Source organism: Dermacentor variabilis, chromosome 5 (assembly GCF_050947875.1).
Source record: "Dermacentor variabilis isolate Ectoservices chromosome 5, ASM5094787v1, whole genome shotgun sequence".
In the NCBI taxonomy this organism is placed as follows: domain Eukaryota; kingdom Metazoa; phylum Arthropoda; class Arachnida; order Ixodida; family Ixodidae; genus Dermacentor; species Dermacentor variabilis.
In genome coordinates, this window is record NC_134572.1 from 52,852,767 (window position 1) to 52,873,929 (window position 21,163).

Consider the following 21,163-nt stretch of genomic DNA (forward strand, 5'->3'; position numbering starts at 1 on the left):
CTGCGATGTGGGCTTTGGCTTTGTCCCGCTTCCTCTCCGCGTGGACAAGGGCGCCTTGTGTGTGAAACACTGGACTAACGCTGTTGGCTCAGCGAAGCGCGGCACAAGGGCCCCATGGCTCCGAGCCCTGTGCGCCCTGTGAACTGAACAATAATGCATAGGCTTCACACACATAGTGGTACGTGCGTTCCTCCTTGTGCAAATCTGTTGTGGAAGTATAGTAAATTTTTATTAATGCAGCAACAAACAGTCACGCATGGAGATTTATCCAACTATCTTCATATACATGGTAATTAGTAATAAATTGGCGTGTCAATACATGAAGCATTTTCAAGTAACATGTGTATAGGCTGGAAATTTTTCTGTTTTCTTTCTTTCTTTCTTTCTTTGAAGTAGAGACCTATTGACTCATTGACCCATCGCCTCATTGTTAGTAGATGGCAAAAAAAAAAAAAAGCCTGTCAATTTGTTTTCGTAATTGCGTCCTCCTTGCGAACGAGATAGAGAGAGAGAAATAGAAGAGAGGAAGAACAGAGAGGTTATCCAGAATCCCGCACGGTTCGCTACCCTGCACTGGGGAAAGGGTATGGGGATGAAGAGAGAGAGAGAGAGAGAGAGAGAGAGAGAGAGAGAGAGAGAGAGAGAGAGAGAGAGAGAGAGAGAGAGAGCACAGTTTCGCGCACATTTGAAGGTTCTCACCAAGTCGAGACACGGTCGCCAAGACCTGTCGACTTGAAGCACTGCACCAACGCATTCGTGGCTTTCTGTGCCATCGACGCCTACGGCCGCGGTTCAAGGATCTTCATTTCTGAATATGGTCTATAGAGTACAGCCGGTTCAATGCTCTCCGGATAGTTCTACGCTCGACGTCGTACTGGGGACAGATAAATAAGATATGTTCAAACGTTTCTATAGTTCCACAAGAGTCACACATGGGCGTATCCCCCATTCCTATGCGGAACGCGTAGGCGCTTGTAAATGCCACGCCGAGCCAGAGACGCACAATACTGTCGCCTCAGAGCGGGGAACTTTTGATGGCACTTGTAGCTTTAGAGATGGATCAACTCTATGAATATTACACTTCGTGAGGTTGGGAGAATAGCAGTATTTGTGTATCATAGCTTCAGCCACTGTATGAAGCTTTCTTGCCGCGTCGGTTCTGGTTAAGGGGATTGGAAATGGTCGGGCTTGCAGATGGGCAGACCGGGCGGCTTCGTTGGCGAGAGAAATGCTGTTATTTACAGGTAGCCACGGAAATATAATTTCACGCCCTTTAGCGATAGCTTGATGGTGGTCTTCTCTTATCCCATTTGTCAACTGCTCATTAGTTCTGTGATATAGGGCAAAATGCAGATTCTGAAGTACTCCTTGAGACTGATTAGAGTAGTCAGTGACACAGCATTAAGAATTGGTACGCCACAGTAAGTGCTCGGTAATTAATTAGCTGTTAGTTGCATTCTAAACCACGCTTGTTGGCTAAAGAACACGCTAAGCGTCTAAATTTAACAAAACCGTGAAAGAGCATTTATTCTTACAAATCTCTGGTGACTAAATTTTAACGACGCATGAAGCGCACTCGAAGGACTGGTGTTACTTGTTTGAAAATCATATGTGTGTGTTTGTGTTTTCCTTTTTTTGTTACGCATATTTCTTTTGTATTTTTTTTTCTACTAGCTGTCCTACGCCTGAAGAGGATGGGAAACCGGCTGTCAAGATGGAGGTGCCTGCATATGAGGTAAGAAGGTCGCTCAAGACTTTTGCTTCTCTGCTGTTTCGCTGACGATGACAGGGCTATCTTCACGAAATCCTAGAAGGATGTCCACACGCCAATAGGGATCCTGTATATGAAGTGCTAGACGCGCAAAATTCCTCGCAGCAACCGCGAAACCTGTAGACATAGCCATTAACAGCTATTAACAAGAAGAAAAAAAAACCATACGAAAGAAAAAAAAAGAGAACAGAAAGAAAGAACTCTGCGAGCCTCGCGCAACTTCTCAGGCCGAGAAAACCCTTTCGCAGCTCGCACCATTACGGGGTGGCGGAGGCGGCAGTGCGGCAGCCGCCGCGGCCGCCGTCTCGTCAAAGAGGGCCAGTGTCGGGCTGGGCGTTCTCGCCTCGACCGGCCTTCGGGTGCCTTGTGCTGGAACTTGGCCCAGTGGCCCAAATGCGCGCTGATGGCTGACGGACACGAGACCGACCACCGCTGGGCCGCTTTCCCCGCGACCTGCGCGCGTGGCGAAAGCGGCTGACCTTTCCGCTAAGAGGTTGCTTGTTCACCGGAGCAACTAGCCGCCTTGTAGCTCGGCTTACTGCCGCGACTCCTGACGTATTCTCAACAGTTATAATCGGAAAAATTTCCCAGAAGTTCCCAAAATAGTACTTTTGTGTTAAATGATGTTACTGTGGATTGGTGGATATAAACCACACCGAACGGTCTCCGACACTAAATGCAAATGTACGGCACGTCTAGCGAGCGGTTAAGGAGCGCTGCTGTGGAGCTGTGGTTTGGTGCGCTCACGACAACGCAACATGTTAGGAAGCTATGCACAGGAAGTGTGTAGCCAAATATTTTTCGGCGTCTTAAAAAGAAGAAGTGGGAGGGGATGGGAAGGGTGAAGGGACAGCGCACAAAATGCCGCATGCGCAGTAAAACTTCCTGCTCCCTTAAGGATTCTTGATTATCCCATGGCTAATCCCTTTACCCCTGTAAAATACTGTTGGTACACACGACAGCGAGCTTGGACTATACACCGTCCATGATAGAAAACGTTAACAGTTGAAAACTGTGTACAAGTTCTGACCACCTGGCGCGCACCAAAATATTTGTCACCAAAGTTTGACAATCATAGCTATTAAAGTTTAGTTCGTGCAGTTCTTGCGTCATCTCTCTCAGCTATATGACCATATTTATTTGCTGCAACAATGTTATCGAAAGAGAAAACATCATTTGTCCCCATCAAGAATTCGATATTACCCTTAAGGATATTGTTGTGTTAGCCATTCGACAAACCACCACCGTTAATGTTACAAGAACTGTTACTGCGCATATATCAATAGGCAACAGCATAAACGAACTTTTTTTTTTCTAAAATAGTTGCAGTCCCCGATAAATTATCCTTAGCTTCACTTTGCTATAAGTAAAATGACCATACTCTTCAAACGGGTGAACGTGCTCGATCCAGCGAGGATTAAGAGAACTCTCGGAAATAGTGCAAAATATATTTCAAAAGAGAGAGAGATGCATATGGAGAGAAAGGCAGCGAAGTTAAAGCCTCCAGTTTGCTACGCTGCATTAGGGGAGGGGAAAGAGGAAGTAAATACACAAAGAATAGCAGGGACAAAAAGAGAGGCATATATTTTAAAAAGGTAGTTACTCGTACCTCAAAGTATCCAGGACTCCCTTTGTTATAGAGTGTAGCAGGATCGCATAGCAACAACTGCTTTTGCTGAAGAAAGAATGTGTGTATTTCTGTGTGTGCGCGTGGTTCGTGTTTTTGTTGTTGCTCGTGTTCCTTCCTATTGATGTTTTTATTGTTGAAGAACAAGCTTGTGCAGAACTACCGAGCCCCTTCTGGATAGCTACATGTATAAAGACCCGCCGGGGTGGCTCAGGGGCTATGGTGTTGCGCTGCTATAAGCACGAGGTCGCGGGATAGAATCCCTGCCGCGGCGTCCGAAATTCGATGGGGGTGAAATGCAAAAACGACCGTGTCACGTGCATTGGGGGCACGCTTAAGACCCGCAGGTGGTCTAAATTAATCCTAAGTTCCCTACTACGGTGTGCCACATAATGATAACGCGGTTTGGCACGTAAAAACCGTGAATTCGTTCATGTGTATAAAGTAGGAACACGCGTGCAACATGTCTTCGCGAAAGTTCCACCGGGATTTACGGAGATCACGAATGCAAGCAGACTTCTGAACAACCACGTGGTCTCCACTGGACTTAAAGATGGCATAAAATTCCGCAATATGCGTTGCGCAAAGTGCAGCAGGTTTTATTGAATTTTTACACGTTTTATAGACGGCTTATTTCAATGCGTGAGCATCTAATATCACGGAGCATGTTTGCTGAAAACACTCCCGCACCAATTTCTAGGCGCGCATGTTGCGCGGTAGCTCAGTGGTTAGCGCTTCCGGCTCTGGTTAGGTTAGGTTAGGTTAGGTTAGGTAGATCCTTAGCGACTCGATTCCTAACGGCGATGGTGTCACAGGTTTTGTTTTTCTTCGCCATGTGGTTAACTTCAACGACTACAAGTTACAAGGACTGGGCTAGAGCGTTCTTCAGGACAGCCGTTGAGGAACGCTCTAAACTTGGGACATGACAGCCGACTTGAAGTTGCGGTATGTTTTTGGATCGTGTCAGTGTACTGGCTTTGAATTGCGCCCCACCAAGGGGCTTATAGCGTTACTGAACGCGTGCACCTGTTAGCATGTTTGGATGTGTTTTCTTTAGGCGAATAGCTTTCTTTGGATATTTCGCCAAAGACCCTGTACTTTCGCACGTTTTCGTAGTCAGTGGTTATCGGTCGGAGGGTGGTCACCACCCATGGAAAGGCGCCAATGCAAGAAGCGCGTGCTCTCACGCAAACAATTTGTGCGGGACGTATTCCTTACCGAACTGGAACAGCTCTTCGAGGTTCACGGGCTGTCTGCTTTTACTACCGCAACATATGTGCTGCTTAACGGCTCTGTAATTACGCAACGAAACAACAAGCGCTACCTATATATCCTCACTGTAATAAGAAATACACGCCTTCCAGCACGTCGTTCCTTTAACAAAGCGAAAAGCTTCCTAGAAGCGCTGGGCTATTTGCGTACACTGACCTTCACTGTCTGTGGTTTCTGGGCAATTTAGTTTTCTGTGACTCCCTTTCATACATTCGTCACCATTGAATCTGGAATAGCATGCCAAACCTGTCGCTAGGCTAACCTCTCCAAACGCCGTTAAGCTTTCTCTCTTTCGCAGAATGAGGAGTGGGCCTGGCAACGACGATAATGCCATGTTACGCTCTCCATAGCAGGCAGAGCGTAACAGAAAGTAAGGACGGACAGACATTGCAAACAAAGTTTCGAGCTTTTAACATCTTTCTTTGTGAACCTCATAGAAGTTCATTCGGACTATGTGAATCCCTTTATGCCAAGAACATAGAGAAACGACATGGTGAGAAATAGGTGGTGTACATAGTGCTCCCACACATGGCAGGATGATAATTGTTGGCTATATCGCGGCAGTGTCAGCTTATTACTGCTGCAATATACGCAGCAATGTATCTGTGTAAATTTATTTATCCCCCCTTTTGTACTCCATCCGAGTAGCGAGGCCACGATGCATGCCCTCTTCGCACTGTTGGATGCACGACGCCAGAGGCGCACGACTCCCAAGAGGCCCAGCGGTTGCTTCATTGAGAAATTGGCGAATGCGCGGTCGCAGACCAACCACGCATTCGCTCAGCGTTTTGAGGTCGAGCCGCGTTCGTCGAATGATTCACGCAGCCCGACCTCGCGGCAGCAGAGCGAGGTCAATCCGCGGAGCGGAAACGCTCTGTGTACAGGAAGGGCGGATTAAACGCGGAAAAAATGGCGAGTCAATGGGATTTCCCGAAGGCATTCCGAATGCTTCGTCTTTGAATCGTCCTTGTGATATGTGTGTGTGAGGGGGGAGGGGGGATGCAGGTAGGATGCTTTGCAATTATGTAATGAATATGTAATTGTTGATGTTCCACTACCTAACATTCCTTTAGTGCGTTGAGGCATGGAGTCAACATTTCGTAAACTTGGCAAGACTCACTGAAAAATAAAACATAATTAAACTGTTCTGGGAAGCTATAATGTGATGCTATTCCAAACTGTTTTCATTCCTTTTATGCAATCAGCACTCCACGATTGCTCGAACATTTTTCGGGCTACCACCGTATCGCCTGTCGGTCACGCGAGGTCACGAAAACAGCGAATACTCTCCATCTGATATGACGTGTGCCCACCGATTATGCATGATTAGACTGAACAAGAGAAAAACAATTATTTCTGATTACACTCCTTTTTCGCTATTAGCCCACCACTACCGTTCAAGTGTTTTCGGGATGCGCTCATTTCACCTTGCTGTCACGCGAAGTCACAAAACCGCGAAAACTCACTACGTCAAAACGGCGTGTACGCCTTAAAAATGCATCAATAGGCCGAAAAAGAAAACTGAACTTTATTTCGCCGGAGGTAGCCGGAAAATACCCTGTTCCGAAAGGAATAGCCTACCGATCGCTCTCGCACTGGCTACTCGCAGCCGCTGGGAAAACGGATTTATTTGCGTATAATAAAACATTTTACGTGGTAGTTTAACGTTGTCGAGCCCGGTCGGCGCGTATACGACATCGCTCTGCCAGTTATTCTGCGCTGAGGATTTGTTTTAGATAGATTTTTAACCTCCCATTGCACGCTGCCGCGATTTTCTACCAGCCACTGCAAACTAATGAAGATGAAGCAGGCCAATCCTAGACGCAGACACGCGTTCTCGCCTCTCGAGTACCCGTGGCTGAACTGTTCGGTGCCTCTTGAAGCTTTGCTGACCTGCAGTGGTGTTTTGGCTGACTAGCGTGTGGTTTCAGGTTTCGCACTAACCTTACTCTAGTCCCTCATTTATTACTGTTCCTTGCATCAGCCGTCTCGAGCTGATGTCGACCAATTCTCCTGGCCTGGCGCGATCCGCCTGGTCAGCATCCACGACACCTAATGAATTGCCCCTAGATTTATTTTTTCGCCGTGGCGTCAGCGCCATTCCTGTTTCGCTCGTGCCTACCAACAGAGATTACATAATGCACAAGAACCCACGAGTTGTCCATAAGGCACTTAAAGCCATGTTAACCACTTCCAGACCACCACTGACGTGCGAAAGTTCAGACGGGGAGGCATAGTGCATGTGTCGGTCACACCACCGGACCTGTGTTGGAAACACTGAAATGCACCTCATTCGCTTCCGCTCCGGTTAATGCGTTTATCCCGCCTCACCTTGCGTGCACCAAGGGTCTCGTACGGGGCGTAGACTCCCGCTTAGGTCCAACTGAAACCCTGGACAAGCTCTCCGCAGCAGGCGTCATTGCTATTTACCGTTACAATCGGCTTGTAAATAACGAGAATATTCTCGCTGAATCAATAATTGTAACGTTTATGGGCGCATCATGCCCGTCAGAAATAAAGGTGTGGGCTCCTGTGATCCGTGTAGAATCACTCGCCTGACGTCCAATCCAATGTCAGAATTGTTAGAGATTCGGGCACAGCGCAGGAGGATAGTCGAGCTTGCGTTGCCGCCCCTGTGGAGATAGATGGTCATCCTTCAAGTGAATGCTCCGCGCAATCTCAACAGTGCTGCCTCTGTGAGGGAACACACCCAGCAGACTATTCGAACTGTTCAGCTCGCGCTCAATAAATACAAATTCTTGAAATAATCTACCGCCGTCACTGCTCCCGAAGAGATGCAGTTGCAGTTATTAAAGACAGGCCCTTCGGATACTCTGGTGTTACAGCGCGCAACGCTAAAATCATGGATGTTAATCTCTTGTAAGTGGTTGCTGTGGAAAAATCAATTGGTAAAGCTATGGATAAATTGATGTCCAGCCTATCAGATTGCTTAGCGTAAATTATTTCGAGTCAGATGATACAAATAATTCAGGCCACTGAGGTACCGATGCAGTGCTCAGAATCTAACGCCACACCTCGAAGGCCTCGCAACGAGGTAGAGGCGCCTTCTACACTTGTAGATCAGTCAACAGACATTACTCCGCTTGTCCAGCCAGGCGAGCAAAAGCCCTGTTATTCAGATAGTCTCACATATATGGAACTTGACACTCGAGCTCCCAAACGCATGGGATCGATCCCCAATTTTTACGATTATGAAACCAAAATCAAAAAAGAGTCAACCATCTCCTATGATTAAAGAAAGTATTCTAAAGGCGCAGTTGCCGCTGTTGTGCGATCAACACAATTGGATAGTTGAAAGTACTGCAGTGGAACTGTCGCTCTACATTCTCAGCTTTTAACAGATTTATCTTGCCTATCTAATCAACTTAACTCAGTTGGCATACTTCTTGAACAATCTTGCCTTATATCACAGATACATTTTCATTTGAAAGGTTTTCGGTCTTTCCGATTAGATCTACAATCTCGAGGTGGAGGATTACTGGCACTATATGAAAGGCAAAAATTTCCTTTCATATCATGGACTCCGACTGCGAACTTTTGGCAATAGATTTACGGCTCCCATGGTGTAACCCATCTTCAATTATACATGCTTATTCCCCCCCCCCCCCCCCCGGTGTGCAAAGTATGAGTCAACTTGATATAGCTGTGGTTGCCTGTAGAAAAGAAAATTGTTAAAGCAGTGGATTTTAGTTCGCATCAAGTGTCGTGGGGGCTAAACACAGATTTTTGTGGTAAGTGACTATGGGAGTGGACTACTGATAGTCACTTTCATGTCAGAACACAGGACAAGTAACATTTGCTAGAGTTCACTTTCGTTCGGTGTCATATTTAAGACTTTGTAGCTCTGGCATCAATGTTTCATCGAGGTTAGCGATTGATTCAGCAACCAAAAGTGATCATCTTCCTGTGTCATTCGAAATGCTTTGTTCAGTAACATTTTTACAATACCAGGCATGCACATTCGTGAACCACAATAAATTTAAGACTTCCTTGCGTTTACCCGTTTGGAAGCTTGCCAATGACCATTTCCTCAATTCTATAGGGTTTCCGGAAGAAAGCTGAATTTGTCATCCCTTCGGCTAAAGGCACCGCTTGTCGTTGGTGGAATGATGAGTGTACGCGTAACTATAGAAAAATAAAAGCCGATTGGAAAATGCTTCTGCATAACCTGTGCTTAATCTGCACCCGACAAATTGCAAAAAATGTCAGTTTCACGCTGGTGTATTTAATTGTACTGTTAATCGAGCCAAATATGAATATAATATTAGATATTACGATTATCTATCAAACTAAAAAAACTAAGCGTGCGCTATTTGCATCTCTTCGTGCTAGGGAGAGGCTATCAACGCCCTTCGCATTATACTCGATCGTCTTGACCCCGCAAGAATTGAGCGCCTTTCTAGAAGAGATTGCCAAAGGCTTAGAAAATTGATTTACAGCCCGGCTTCCGGTTATTCATTTTGCATCAGGTCCTTCGGATGGCTTCACTTCAATTTTCCTGTCTGAGCTAAATGAGACTGCACTATGCTTGCCGAATACAGCGCCTGGCCCTGACGGAGTCACAAATGCAATGTTAAAAATATTGTTACAGCAATTGCCTAACGTTATTTTAGACCTGGTTAATGATTCAATAAAATGCTTGGATTCCGTTGCAATGGAAGCTTGCCAAAGTGATAATGGTACTTAAGAAACAAGGGGGAGGCTATATACTGGAGAACATTAAGCCCATTGCGCCTACATCAAACATAGTAAAATTAATTGAGAGGCTTCTTCACCTTCGTATCATGAAATTTATTAATGATAATTCCATTCTTATTACCCGTCAGATTGGTTTTAGGGCCGGCTGCTCCATCTGGCACGTTCACATCGACTTAGAAAGCCGAATAGAACTCGTTCGATGTCATAAGCAATACGCTGCCTTAGTGGCGCTCGATATCGCTAAAGCATACGATACCGTGGAGCACATTGTATTGATAAATCGGTTAAGATCCTGTGGTGTTCCTGGGTATATAGTAGCGTGGTTTCACTCACATTTGGGTGAAAGAGAATTCTAGTGCTACAAAAGCGGCTTTTCTTCTTCTAGGTACAAACCAGAGGCGTACCGCAAGGCTCAGTCCTTTCCCCGCTGCTTTTTAATATTCTCATAAGCCCACTTCCCTGTCACCAAGATGTAACTACTTATGTTTATGCAGACGATATTGCGTTTTTCGCATCTGTAAACGACATCCACGCGCTATACCAACGACTGTAAACTTACCTTTGCGCTATGGAGAGGTGGTTAGATGTTAATCAGTTTTTACTCAATGCCAGCAAATGTGCTATTCTCGTTTTTCCGATACATGACACAGTGCACATCTCATTGTCTTACGGCCTTCAAGACATACCACAAGTAGAGTCTGTTAAATACCTTGGAATTATTTATAACGCCTCTCTCAACTGGCGCCCACACATAGATCATGTGACCGGAAAAATAACCCTTGCAAATGGCATACTGCGTAGGGTTAAGCGATCGTCGAATAGGATTGAGAAGAGATACACTCCTAATGATATTCCTAATACGTTCATAATAATATGTACGTTCGCCCTTTATCAGAATTTTGTTACATGTTCTTATCCGGAGCTCCAGCCTACAAGTCCCGTCATTTAATCCTCTTAGAAAAAGAAGCATTACGTTTGTGTTTAGGTCTTCCTAAATTTGTTGCAAATGCTGTTCTTTATCTAGAATCTCGTGTTCCTCCTCTTTCGTGCAAGTTCTGGATTTTAACAGTGCAGACATTCTTGAGAATTTATGAATCAGCGCGATCCGCTATGAAAGCACTGCTGCGGTACCTAAAGGACGGGGGATTTTCTCACAAATTGTGACTGTACACTGTATGAGATAGGATTCGACGATGGCACTGCGTAACACTAGGAACGCCTTCACAGACTGCATGACAGTGCCCACACACAGAAACAGTTCATGCGTATCGTGTGTACGCGTGTGTGTACGTTGTTGGGATTTTTTCCCTTTCCATTTCTTTTCTCTCTCACCTATCGTATCCCTTTAGCCCTGCCCCAGTACAGGGTAGCCAACCGGGGATAATCTCTGGTTAACCTCCCTGCCTTTCCTTTCTCTCTCTCTCTCTCTCACTATCTATCTCTCTGTGAATCACCGCTGCGACATTCTCACACGAGATTTATTTCACTGCTTTGGCGTCATCTCGCCGCTATTACATACTCCCCAAATTACATTCGTGTTAAAATTACTTGACTCTTTGGACGTGTGCATATGCGATGTACTTCCGTTTCCCGACAGGGATGTTACCACGGATATTCAATTCGATGACATTTTTCCTAATAATGCATAATTACTTCCACATCGTATGTCTAGATGGTATATTAGAAGACCACCTGCAGAACCTTCAAACAAACATTGTAATTGCGACAGATGCTTCGCAATGTGAAGAAAAATCAGGTGTTGGAACATTTTCTCCGATTCTTGATTGAACATCTTCTGTTCAGCTGCCAGATTTTATACCGATCATTTTAGCCGAATTCATGGCAGTGGTGCAGACATTAACCAAATTAGGACCATCAGTTACGTCGGCCGTGATAATCCCGGATTCATTATGATTGTGATCATCCTTTACTGCTTCTCGTGATTCTCGCGTAAAGAGGACGTTTCATTCATTGGTCCCTTAATGGGTACTTGAGAAGCGTGCGTTTAGTTTGGGTGCCTGCGGCCATAAAGGACTAACTATAAATGAAATTGCCGATTGTCTAGCCAAGGCATCGATAAGTGGCCCGATTCTCCGTTATTGCCCTTTGACTCTGAGTTACTGCTGCTAGATTTCGCAGGAGTGTCATTATGCAGGCAGTATCAGGCTCTGCAATTAGCAACTCCATGGATTGCCGACACCTACTATACCCTTGGCACAGATATTTTTTCTAAACACGAAAAATTGAAGTGCCCATCACGAGGCTGCGGTGCCGTGTACTGACGTTGAACTTCTATCTACACAGGTCTGGCCTGGTCCCCTCACCATTATGGCCATCCTGTGGCGAAGCGGAAACAATAGACCATTTCTTGTTGTCTTGCAGGCGTTTTTCTGCTATAACAAAACGACTACTGGAAATCCCGCTTCGCAATATTGGCTTAAATCTACGAGTGCCTGCGATACTATCTTATGGAGCCTCTATTATTCCGGTCCGTCTCAGAGATGTTTGCTTGGCATTCCAAAATTACCTAATTGAAAACAATCGATTACCATGTTAGGGAGATCGCCCCACTCCCCACCATAGCTTTAATCTGTCTGTCTGTCTGTCTGTCTATATATATGTCTGTGTATGTTTGTATATATATATATATATATATATATATATATAGTCATATCATAAGAAGCCAACAAACACTGACACCAAGGACAACATAGGGGAAATTACTTGTGCTTAATAAATGAAATGAAGAAACGATAAATTAATGGAAATTAAAGTGGAAGTGGAACCCCCTTTCTTCTCGTATATATATATATATATATATATATATATATATATATATATATATATATATATATATATATATATATATATATATATATATATATATATATATATATATATATATATATATTCAAGACATCCCCCACTGTGGATGTGTGCCACAGCAACTCAGGATAAGAACCTTCTTCATTCGTTTATCTACTTTCACTGTGCTAGGTCAGCCCCACCGAAATCCTCTCCATTTCTGCCTACTCCTCGCCCCTTCTCAGCCAATTAGATCAGAATAACTTATAAAAGTAGGCACTGCTGTTCACTTTGAAATCAAACTAAAGCAGCCGCCAATAAACGAGGACGGCATTTGACTGGACGTTTCAAACAACGCTGCGGGTCACCGGTGGTCGGTGGTTACGTAAGTTGGATGTCAGGAGGCTGGAATAAAAGCAGACTGGTATATATATAGTTTTGCGTTGCAGGACACCTCGTGCAGTGCGATTTTACATATACGAGGAATGTGATAAATGCGCATTTTCGAAGGACAAAATAAATTTGCACCGGAAGGGGATATAATTATTTCCGAGAGCTACGCGCACGTCGTTTCCGCTCCTTCGAGCACTTGCCATCGCCAAAGGTATCGACTTGGCGGTTATAACACTGTTACCGCCGATATATGCCCGCACTGCGCGCTTAACACAGCGGGCAGTCACTACCTATAGAAAGAGGCCTGGCAGAGATTGCTCGCCGAGGCCGACGTTTTCGCGAGCAGTCGGCCCCGATGATTACGAGGCTGACCAGTGCGCAAAGATAGTCGGCACGTAGCCTTACGGCAGCGCGCGGCAAGGCTTCCCGAAGGAGACGATCACGTTTTATCGGCGCTGATGCACCGCTGCGTTCCGCGCATGCATTCCAGAAACTGCTGTGGCCTGTTTACTGTGTACGTACTTACCTACGTCTCCAATCGGCACCATGACGTCACCTAACTATTCTTATATGATGAACGCATTGCGTCATGCGGGTGGAAGGAGCGAGTCTTGTTGTCCTTTCTGAGACGTGAGACAAAATGCAAAATACAATGTGCAGCGGTGGGAGCACCGTGATTTGTCAGTGTGCGTATAAATTTCTTATTCCGGTCATTCGGTATCACTCCACGCCTAGCATCTGAGAACAGGGAATGTTTTCTTTCGAAGCTTCTTTATTTGTTTTTTTTTTCCTTTTTCCTCTTAGTTTTTTATCTTTCCTCTCTTTCTTTGTCCCCCCCCCCCCCTAGCCCAGCATGCTTTCGGCTTCTAAAAAGAATATATGGGGTCTTATGTTCCAGAACTACGATCTGATAATGAGGCACGCCGTAGTGGGGAACTCCGGATTACTTTTGACCACCTGGGGTTCTTTAACGCACTTTAGGCTTCTGATTAAACCATTTCAACATTGCTACCACTCGACTGAGTTGCTTGCGGTGAATTTCGCAAATAAATATACAGGAGAGCCGCTAGATGCTCCAGTACTGAAATTTACTTGCACGTTGAAGAACCCCAGATATTCATTATTCCGGAACCTCAATTGCGGCGCTCCTCAAAACCAAGTGACCAGTTTTGGGGGATGAAACTCCTTAATTTTCTTTAACTCGGGGCGCTATAACGTAAAACTATTCCAAACTTTTCTATTCCAATTCTGCTATCAGCCCTCCACGATAGGTCAAAAACTTCTTTCGACCACGCCCACTTCCCCTGTCTGTCACGCGACGTCACGAAAACTGCGATACCTCCCCATCTGATATGATGTGTACACACTGATTACGTGTGATTTGACAGAAAAAAGAAACAACAGTTATTTCTGATTCGACCCCTTTTCGCCATTAGCCCTCGGCTATTGGTAACAAGTTTTCGGGATCTACCCCCTTCACCTGCCTGTCACGCGACGTCACAAAACCGCACAAACTCACCGCGTCAAAGTGACGTGTACGCGATAAAGATGCATTAATGTGCCGAACAAAACTGAATTTTCTTCGGAATAGCCGCAGGCAGCCCCGTTCCGAAAGGAATAAAAGATGGCTGCCGCCGATCGCTGAGACGCTGGCTACTCGCACCTGCCGGAGAGCATGGCTGTATTTGCGTATAATAAACCTACTTGCGTGGCCGTGTAACGCTTTCGAGCCCTGTCGGCACGTTTACCACCTCATTCTGCCAACTCTTCTTTGCTGAGGGTCAGTTTTAGCGTCATTATTAAGCTTCCGTTGCATGCCGCCGGGATTTTCGACCAGCCACCACAAGCTAAGTAAGGGAAAGCCGACCAATCGCAGACGCCGGCACCACCCTCTTCATCCGGTTATCGATTTTCAGTGCACTGGCTCTGCCCCAGTGAATCCCTCTCCACTAGAGCGTTCTCCTCGCCTCTTGTGAGCCAATTAGATACGACAAGCCGCTCAGTGTGGGCAATGTTATTCGTTTTTCAAGCAAACAAAAGTGACCTCCTATGAACGAGGAGAGCGTTTGATTGGTCTGTTCAGACAACCCTGCGAGTGACCGCCCGGTGCTTGCGTCGGTGGTTACGCAAATTTGACGTCAGGAGATTGGAATAGAAACATATTGGAATAGTTTTACGTTATAGGGCCCTCGCTTGATCATCAGACAAGAGCGTATTTTCTTTCCGTCGCTTCAACGAAAATTGCATAATTAGCTGGTGGATAGAAAGCTATTGTCTCAAATTTGCTTGCAACGTTTGTGTCTTGTACAGAACCACCACAAGAAACTGACCTAACAAACGTACCTAAGATTGCTTCCTGGTTGTATTCTTTTAGGAGAATGTTCTGCTCGTAGGACGCATGCTCTGAGCGAAGGAAATCGACAACCGCAAAGGTCGTTGGCATGAAGTATCACAATCAGCCGAGTAGAATCTCTTCACGTTTATTATTGTTGCTTTCTTCATCAGGTTGTATTGCTTTCCGAAGCACTCTGGCTGGCTTTAATACATTTTCCACGGGCTGGCTAACAGGGGTGTTATTCTAGCCAATCTCACATTCCACCATGTTGCCGAATTTCGCAATCGCAGCGTTTTGAGCCAATCAAAGAAGCCGTAAGAGCCCTGTGGGCCAATAAGCGCCGACAATAAGAGAATACGGCAAGTTCGACAACATGGAGGAATGTCCGGAATTTCACAATGTGCCCATAGGTTCCACAGCTTCGAATTAACCGGTGCAATTCGCTTTGACACAGAGGCTTGGTTGCCGAGCAACCGTCGGCCTTGCGATAACGAACTTAAGGGTGATTCATTCGCCGCTGTAGCGTAGCCCTCTCCGAGGTCAACAGCAGCAACGGCTATTTCGCTGTAGGTTGACGCAAACATCAAACAAAGAAGCTGGCGTGTCGTTCGAAGGCATCTGCGGCGGCGACGGCGACGACCGTTGCAACGTCCGTCCGCATTCCGTTCCCACTTATTCCTACGGGGCCCGCACGCACGCCCACGCCTCGCTCGCGCGCGATGCCCCGCCGGCCGAGTCACATGCACCGCTCCGCCCCGCGCACGCACGCGCCAACAACGGCGAGCAGTGAGCGGGCACACAAGAAGGCCGGCGCACCGCAAACAACGAGTCAGTCAGACACACGCACGCGCGCGAGGCGCCCGTGTGTCATTCATTCCGTTCGCTCATTCAACCCGCCCGAGGGCCGCCAATGACGTAGTACGCGCGTTGCGTCAGCGCGCGCCAACACGAGGAGGCGTCCCAGGAAGCCTGCTTTCCGACGACACTTCGCGGAGACACATCTTGAGAGAACTGTGAAAGGGGGGAAAGAGGGGGAAGGGAAGGTCGGGGGCTGCTGTTCGGCGACGAAGGCGGAAATGACGACGGCCGGTCGCCGACAGTGCGAAGAAGAACAGGAGCAAGACACAATCCTTCATATGTACTCTGCCTTCGTAAACCATCCTGTGCTGCTCTGCACAAGGAAGCAGCATAGGCAGTATGCGTCAGGCCACTCGGGGGTCGCATTCGCAACTCCGTCCTCGGTTCGAGGTCAGCTCGGTGAGCTCTTCGTACCGTACTGGTAGGCATGCGTGTCTCCCTAACGCGGGGACACTGGTCGATAACACACAGACGAAAAATGTCGCTAATTTAAGACCTTTCATTAGTCGACACGCCCTGCCTAACTGCCACGGTGCTGCACATATTTAATGTGGCCGCGTACAGTCGGAAGTTCCGGACTCGTCTCTTGGAGGAGCGGCGGTGCACGAGAGCAAACAGCAACGCACCCAGCCAGCCCCCAGCTGCCTCTCTCTCGTTCTCTCCGCTCGGATGCTGCGGAGGCGACACGCGCGCTTTCTGCGCGACGCCGCGCATGCGATGACGCGCCGGCGCGAAGGCGGGCGACGACCACCCGTGCCGGCGGCTGGCGGGCGGCCCACGCGACCCCGACGAGCGTGCGACCGCGCAGGGAAGACCTCGAAGACGGCGGCGGCTGCGACGCCCAAAATATGCGCCCGTCGAGGCAGGCGCGGCATTTCGTTTGGCCGAGCAAACAAGGCAGAGCTTCTGAGAGGTCACAAGAAGTGCGCACGCCGTGTAGGACACGCCGTCCGTACAAGATATGACCCCGTGGGATGTTACACTGAGAGTGTATATAGTCTTTATTCAGGAGAAGGTCAAGCCGTTGCTTATACACGCGCATTAAAATCGCTGCTTATACGCTTCAGAACTGTTGACCACTAAGCGCTTACGTTTCAACTGCTTCGCGCACTGTATACACTCTTAAAAATAAAGTTAGTAAATAGTAAATGCACGCGTTTACTAGATTACTACGTATTTTACTGCCTTCTAAGTAGTTCTGTACTAGCCAGTGGCTATAGTAAAGCTAGTAAGTGCTGCCTTTAGTAACCATAAAAGCTTCTTAGTGGTTTTTAACTAAGTAACTACTGAGCCACTACTACCTCGTCTGGCCGTGATGCTGTGATTGTGACAGTCGTATGCAAAATTGAGATGAACTGCAGCGTTCTTCATTATGTTGGACTAACAGTTATGTGCGACGTCGCAGCACACATATATGCAGACAGTAGGCTTCAGAAATTTGTGCTCAAAGCTGTGATTATTTAAACAAATACATAGGTGAACAACAGTGCAATATCTGCTCCCTAAAACTAGGACTATAAGTACTCTTGATGTGGCTCTTAGATTAAGTGCCGCGTAGCACCTTTGTCGTTATGTCGGCGTGTTCTTTCGTATCGTTGCTTGTTGGAGATATGGAGTACATTCTTGCACGGAAGTCAGTGTGTCCTAATGGCCCTCGTAAACATTACCTATATAATATACCCTTAATTGATACCTTAACATACAGCGATAGGACGCGGCCCTTTTTTCATATATATTATTTATTTCCTTTTGCTTTCGCACTATCATCGACTTCGTATGGTAATGAAAGCGTCACTTACAAATCGAATACGCCCTATTGTATTGTCGCTAATTTCAGTTCCGTTAGTAACTGCACTACCGAGGTAGTATTCAGTTAGTACGACGTTAGTGCATTTTGCTAGCTTTAGCAGGTAGTGAATGCACTAACCATAATTTTACTACCTGCATTACTGAGAAGGTAACGCTTTTAGGGACAAGTAACGTGTTAGTATTTACTTAGTGAAAATGACGATCTTTTTTTTAAAGAGTGTTAGCTATAGATACCTCATGAACTATATATACGACGGCGTCCGTGATTTCCACTGACATGTAGCAAACTCAATGAAGCCGCTTATATAGAATTCAGAAGCGGTAATTGTATAAGGTGCTCGCTGTGCTGTGGAAATCAAAGTTCGGATATCTGAGGAGGGGTTATATAACCGCAGTTAGCGCAGTCCAATAGCAACTGCAAAAGCGTGATGTAGGCCAGTAGTCCTTTGACAGACCTTGTGTGACTGTTGATGACAGCGGCCTGGTAAGGCTGTCATGACATGCTGTGAGTGAAAGAAGCAGTACCTACCGCAGGCGTCCGAAATATTTAGATGTTATTGAAGCAGTTGAAGGTTATCGCGCAGTCGCAACGCCACCAGACTACAGGCGCGCTTGATTCCAAGACAGGATGCGGATCACGAACGCAAACTGTCGGAGTCTGCCAAAATGCTAGCTTTACAGATGCGCAATTAGCCTACACACCTTTTCCCCGCTTTGTCTTAAACGTAAATCCAACATCATACGTAGGTAAAGCGGGCAGATTCCTCAGGAGCTCGAACCGCTCTATAGAGAATCCCGACAATACGCTAAAGCGTTGAGGATTCAGGCTTGACGCGACATCTGCAGCTAGAGCCTTGACAAAGAAAAAAAGACGACGGCGGTCGAAACCACTCTGCCAGACAACCTATCACTAGTTTATATTATATTCAATATGACGCAGAACGAATCAGTCGCCCGAGCTACAGCGTGCACTTATGGGTCACGTCGTCCTTTCGCTTCGATGCTAAACTTAGCACTCGCTTATTTGGTTGGCTGTTTGATGTGATCGAGTGAACGTCTTGTAGACTGTCGTAGTGCGCGTAAAGGAGATGGCTAGGAGAACCAAGGCAGTAAGTTCGTTTAAACAAATGTGGCACTGTTCAACAAAGCCAGGCGGAGGTCTCACACTGCTCAAAGGACATTAAACAGTGGTAAATTACGAACAGGACCAATTCACGTGACAGTCCCGCTTACGTTATTTTCATCACACTAGTGCGGTTGTCGATAGAGCGTCAAATGAAGTTTCCTTTAGCAACTCCCGAATTTTTAATATGAACACTACAAATAATTCGATCAAGCCTAAACCATGGAACAAGCGTTCCAATTCCTTCTGCTTTAGTTCTTGTTTGTTTTTGTCTTGGCCTTCCGAGGTGTGCATCTTCGGTGGCTCTTTGGTCAGCGTGCATGATCACCCAATCACATTCGCGTCGACGCTTTGAGGATGCATATCAGCACAGTTTCTATCACACCACCTCGCCTCTCTTCCTGCGATAGGCCACGTTCTGCATTCAGCGACATTACTGCTGCAAATCATGTAACTTTACCGGGAAACTTCATGCCAGCAGCAACACCATCCTTGCCGGTGTGGTACCTACATCCCACTCCAAGCTCTCCTTCCAATTCCTGTAATCAAAACGAAAACCGAGTTGGCATCTTTAGCCATGCTACAAGCCTCGCGACTATTTCTGTCCGAGAAACAGTGCACGCCTTCACGTTTACACGGATTGTTCGGTTTCCTCTGCACCCTCAGCATGTGCAGTGGTCGCTACCGCGGCATTCATCACCATAAAATTCTAGACATTTCATTTGACGGCATCGAGGACTGCAGAACTCGCTGTCCTCCGTGCTGCCCTGGAGTTCATAATTCAAGTACTGTAACAGGCATGGTCCATCTTCTCTAATTCCAAGGCGGCTCAGTGTTTCAGTGTTTCAGTGTTTATCTTCAGTGTTTTATGGCGCCGTGTCATCGCAAGCCTAACTAAAAATTAATCGCTGGCATAAAACTACTACATCAGCATTCAATTAGCAAAAGACACAACATAGCATATCGGCAGATATACCGTGCCACTGCGGCATCTGTACGCTAACAACCCTGAGTATGAGGCCGCCCGATCTGCCCATAATTTCACCCATTGTTTGTCAATGGCACTGTTGAGAACTGATCTAGCTACAAGGCGTCTCGCGCTAGCATGCGAACTCATACTATCGCAAAGGAGCTCTACTGACTTTACGAACACTCGTCTCCATAGTGCAGATGCGCGCTTCTGCTTCTCCGCCTACCACCGGGGATATCGCGAGCTGAAGAAATTATTCTGTGCCGTCTGTGGCCTGCCGTTGCCTTCACAAACGCCTATATTTATATCGATATTGCTTATAGCCCTACCTGTGACAACTCTGGTTTCGGGGAGATGATTTCGCATCTCCTTCGTGAGTGTCCGCGCTTCAGTTCGCCTAGAAAAGAACTCTAACTGCATTGCAGAGACTAGATAAGCACCCCTAGTCGAAATCAATAATCCCCGGACATTGGTCGGGACCACCGTGGTCGAGACCACGCGCCCGCAGCTCAGAAGGCGTTGAACAAGTTGTTGCGCTTCTTGAAGACGTGTTGAATTACAGTGACTGGCTTTGAGAAGTGTCGTGCGCTACATCTCGCTGATGTGTAGTTATTCTTTTCCCATGTTCTTTGCTTTGCTCATGTGTCTTTCTATAATATTCAATCCTCTTTGTACACATACCCCCCACAGAGTAGCTAGCTGCTCTGTGTACAGGCTAACCTGCCTGTCTTTCCATCTTTCTCACGCTTCCTCTTCTCTTCCCCCTTTTTTCTTCTTTTTATTATGTTTGCGAAAAGCAGTCTTTCAGTATTCCTGTATTGGACGATTGCTTTGAAAGAGAGATCAACCTGACTTCCTTTCTTTTCGTTCTCCTTTCCTCTTCTCCCCCCCCCCCCCATTTTCTTTTAGAAGAAATATTTACTCACGTTCTTTTTGTATTCTGAACGTCATACAACAATGTTAAATATCATTAATCGCAGCTCCATTTATTTAGTGTTTTTTTATTATATGGTATTTAGGAGATGTCGCCTTTAATTGGCACCGGCTACTCCTTTTCATATGGGAATTAAAAAAGAAAGAACAAATTATAACAAAAATAGTGAAATCATAAGAATACAAATTCCGGTAACATAAGTACACTAATGTCACACTATAACCGAAAGACAACCCCAGGTAATGAAAACACAAAGCCCACTCACGTAAGTAAAGTAATGGCATACTGAAACTGAAAGTCAACTCGGAAACACAGCAACACAAAGTCAGTCACATATGTGCACTAAAGTAAACACAAAATTCTGTCATTTAGCTAGACTAAAATAAGCGAACATAAGAAATCACGGATTAAAGTCTTATAAAGTTACAAAAAACCAGGCATTGGATTGGCCAAAGTCGAGTAAAAGAAAAATATAGAATGCGCTATCACATATAAACACTCTACTAAATACTTTCCGAGAATATTGCTCGCTTCTAGAAATGTTTGA

General features: G+C 46.1%; 1 protein-coding gene across 1 annotated transcript in view; it reads left to right on the forward strand.

Moving 5' to 3' along the window:
- Nucleotides 1–21,163, forward strand: part of LOC142583529 (uncharacterized) — a 383,537-nt gene that overhangs the window by 244,040 nt on the left and 118,334 nt on the right. Inside the window, exon 5 of the mRNA XM_075694017.1 lies at nucleotides 1,675–1,735. Coding sequence (XP_075550132.1) covers nucleotides 1,695–1,735 — 41 coding nt within the window. The 5' untranslated portion in view covers nucleotides 1,675–1,694. The remainder of the gene's footprint in view (nucleotides 1–1,674; nucleotides 1,736–21,163) is intronic.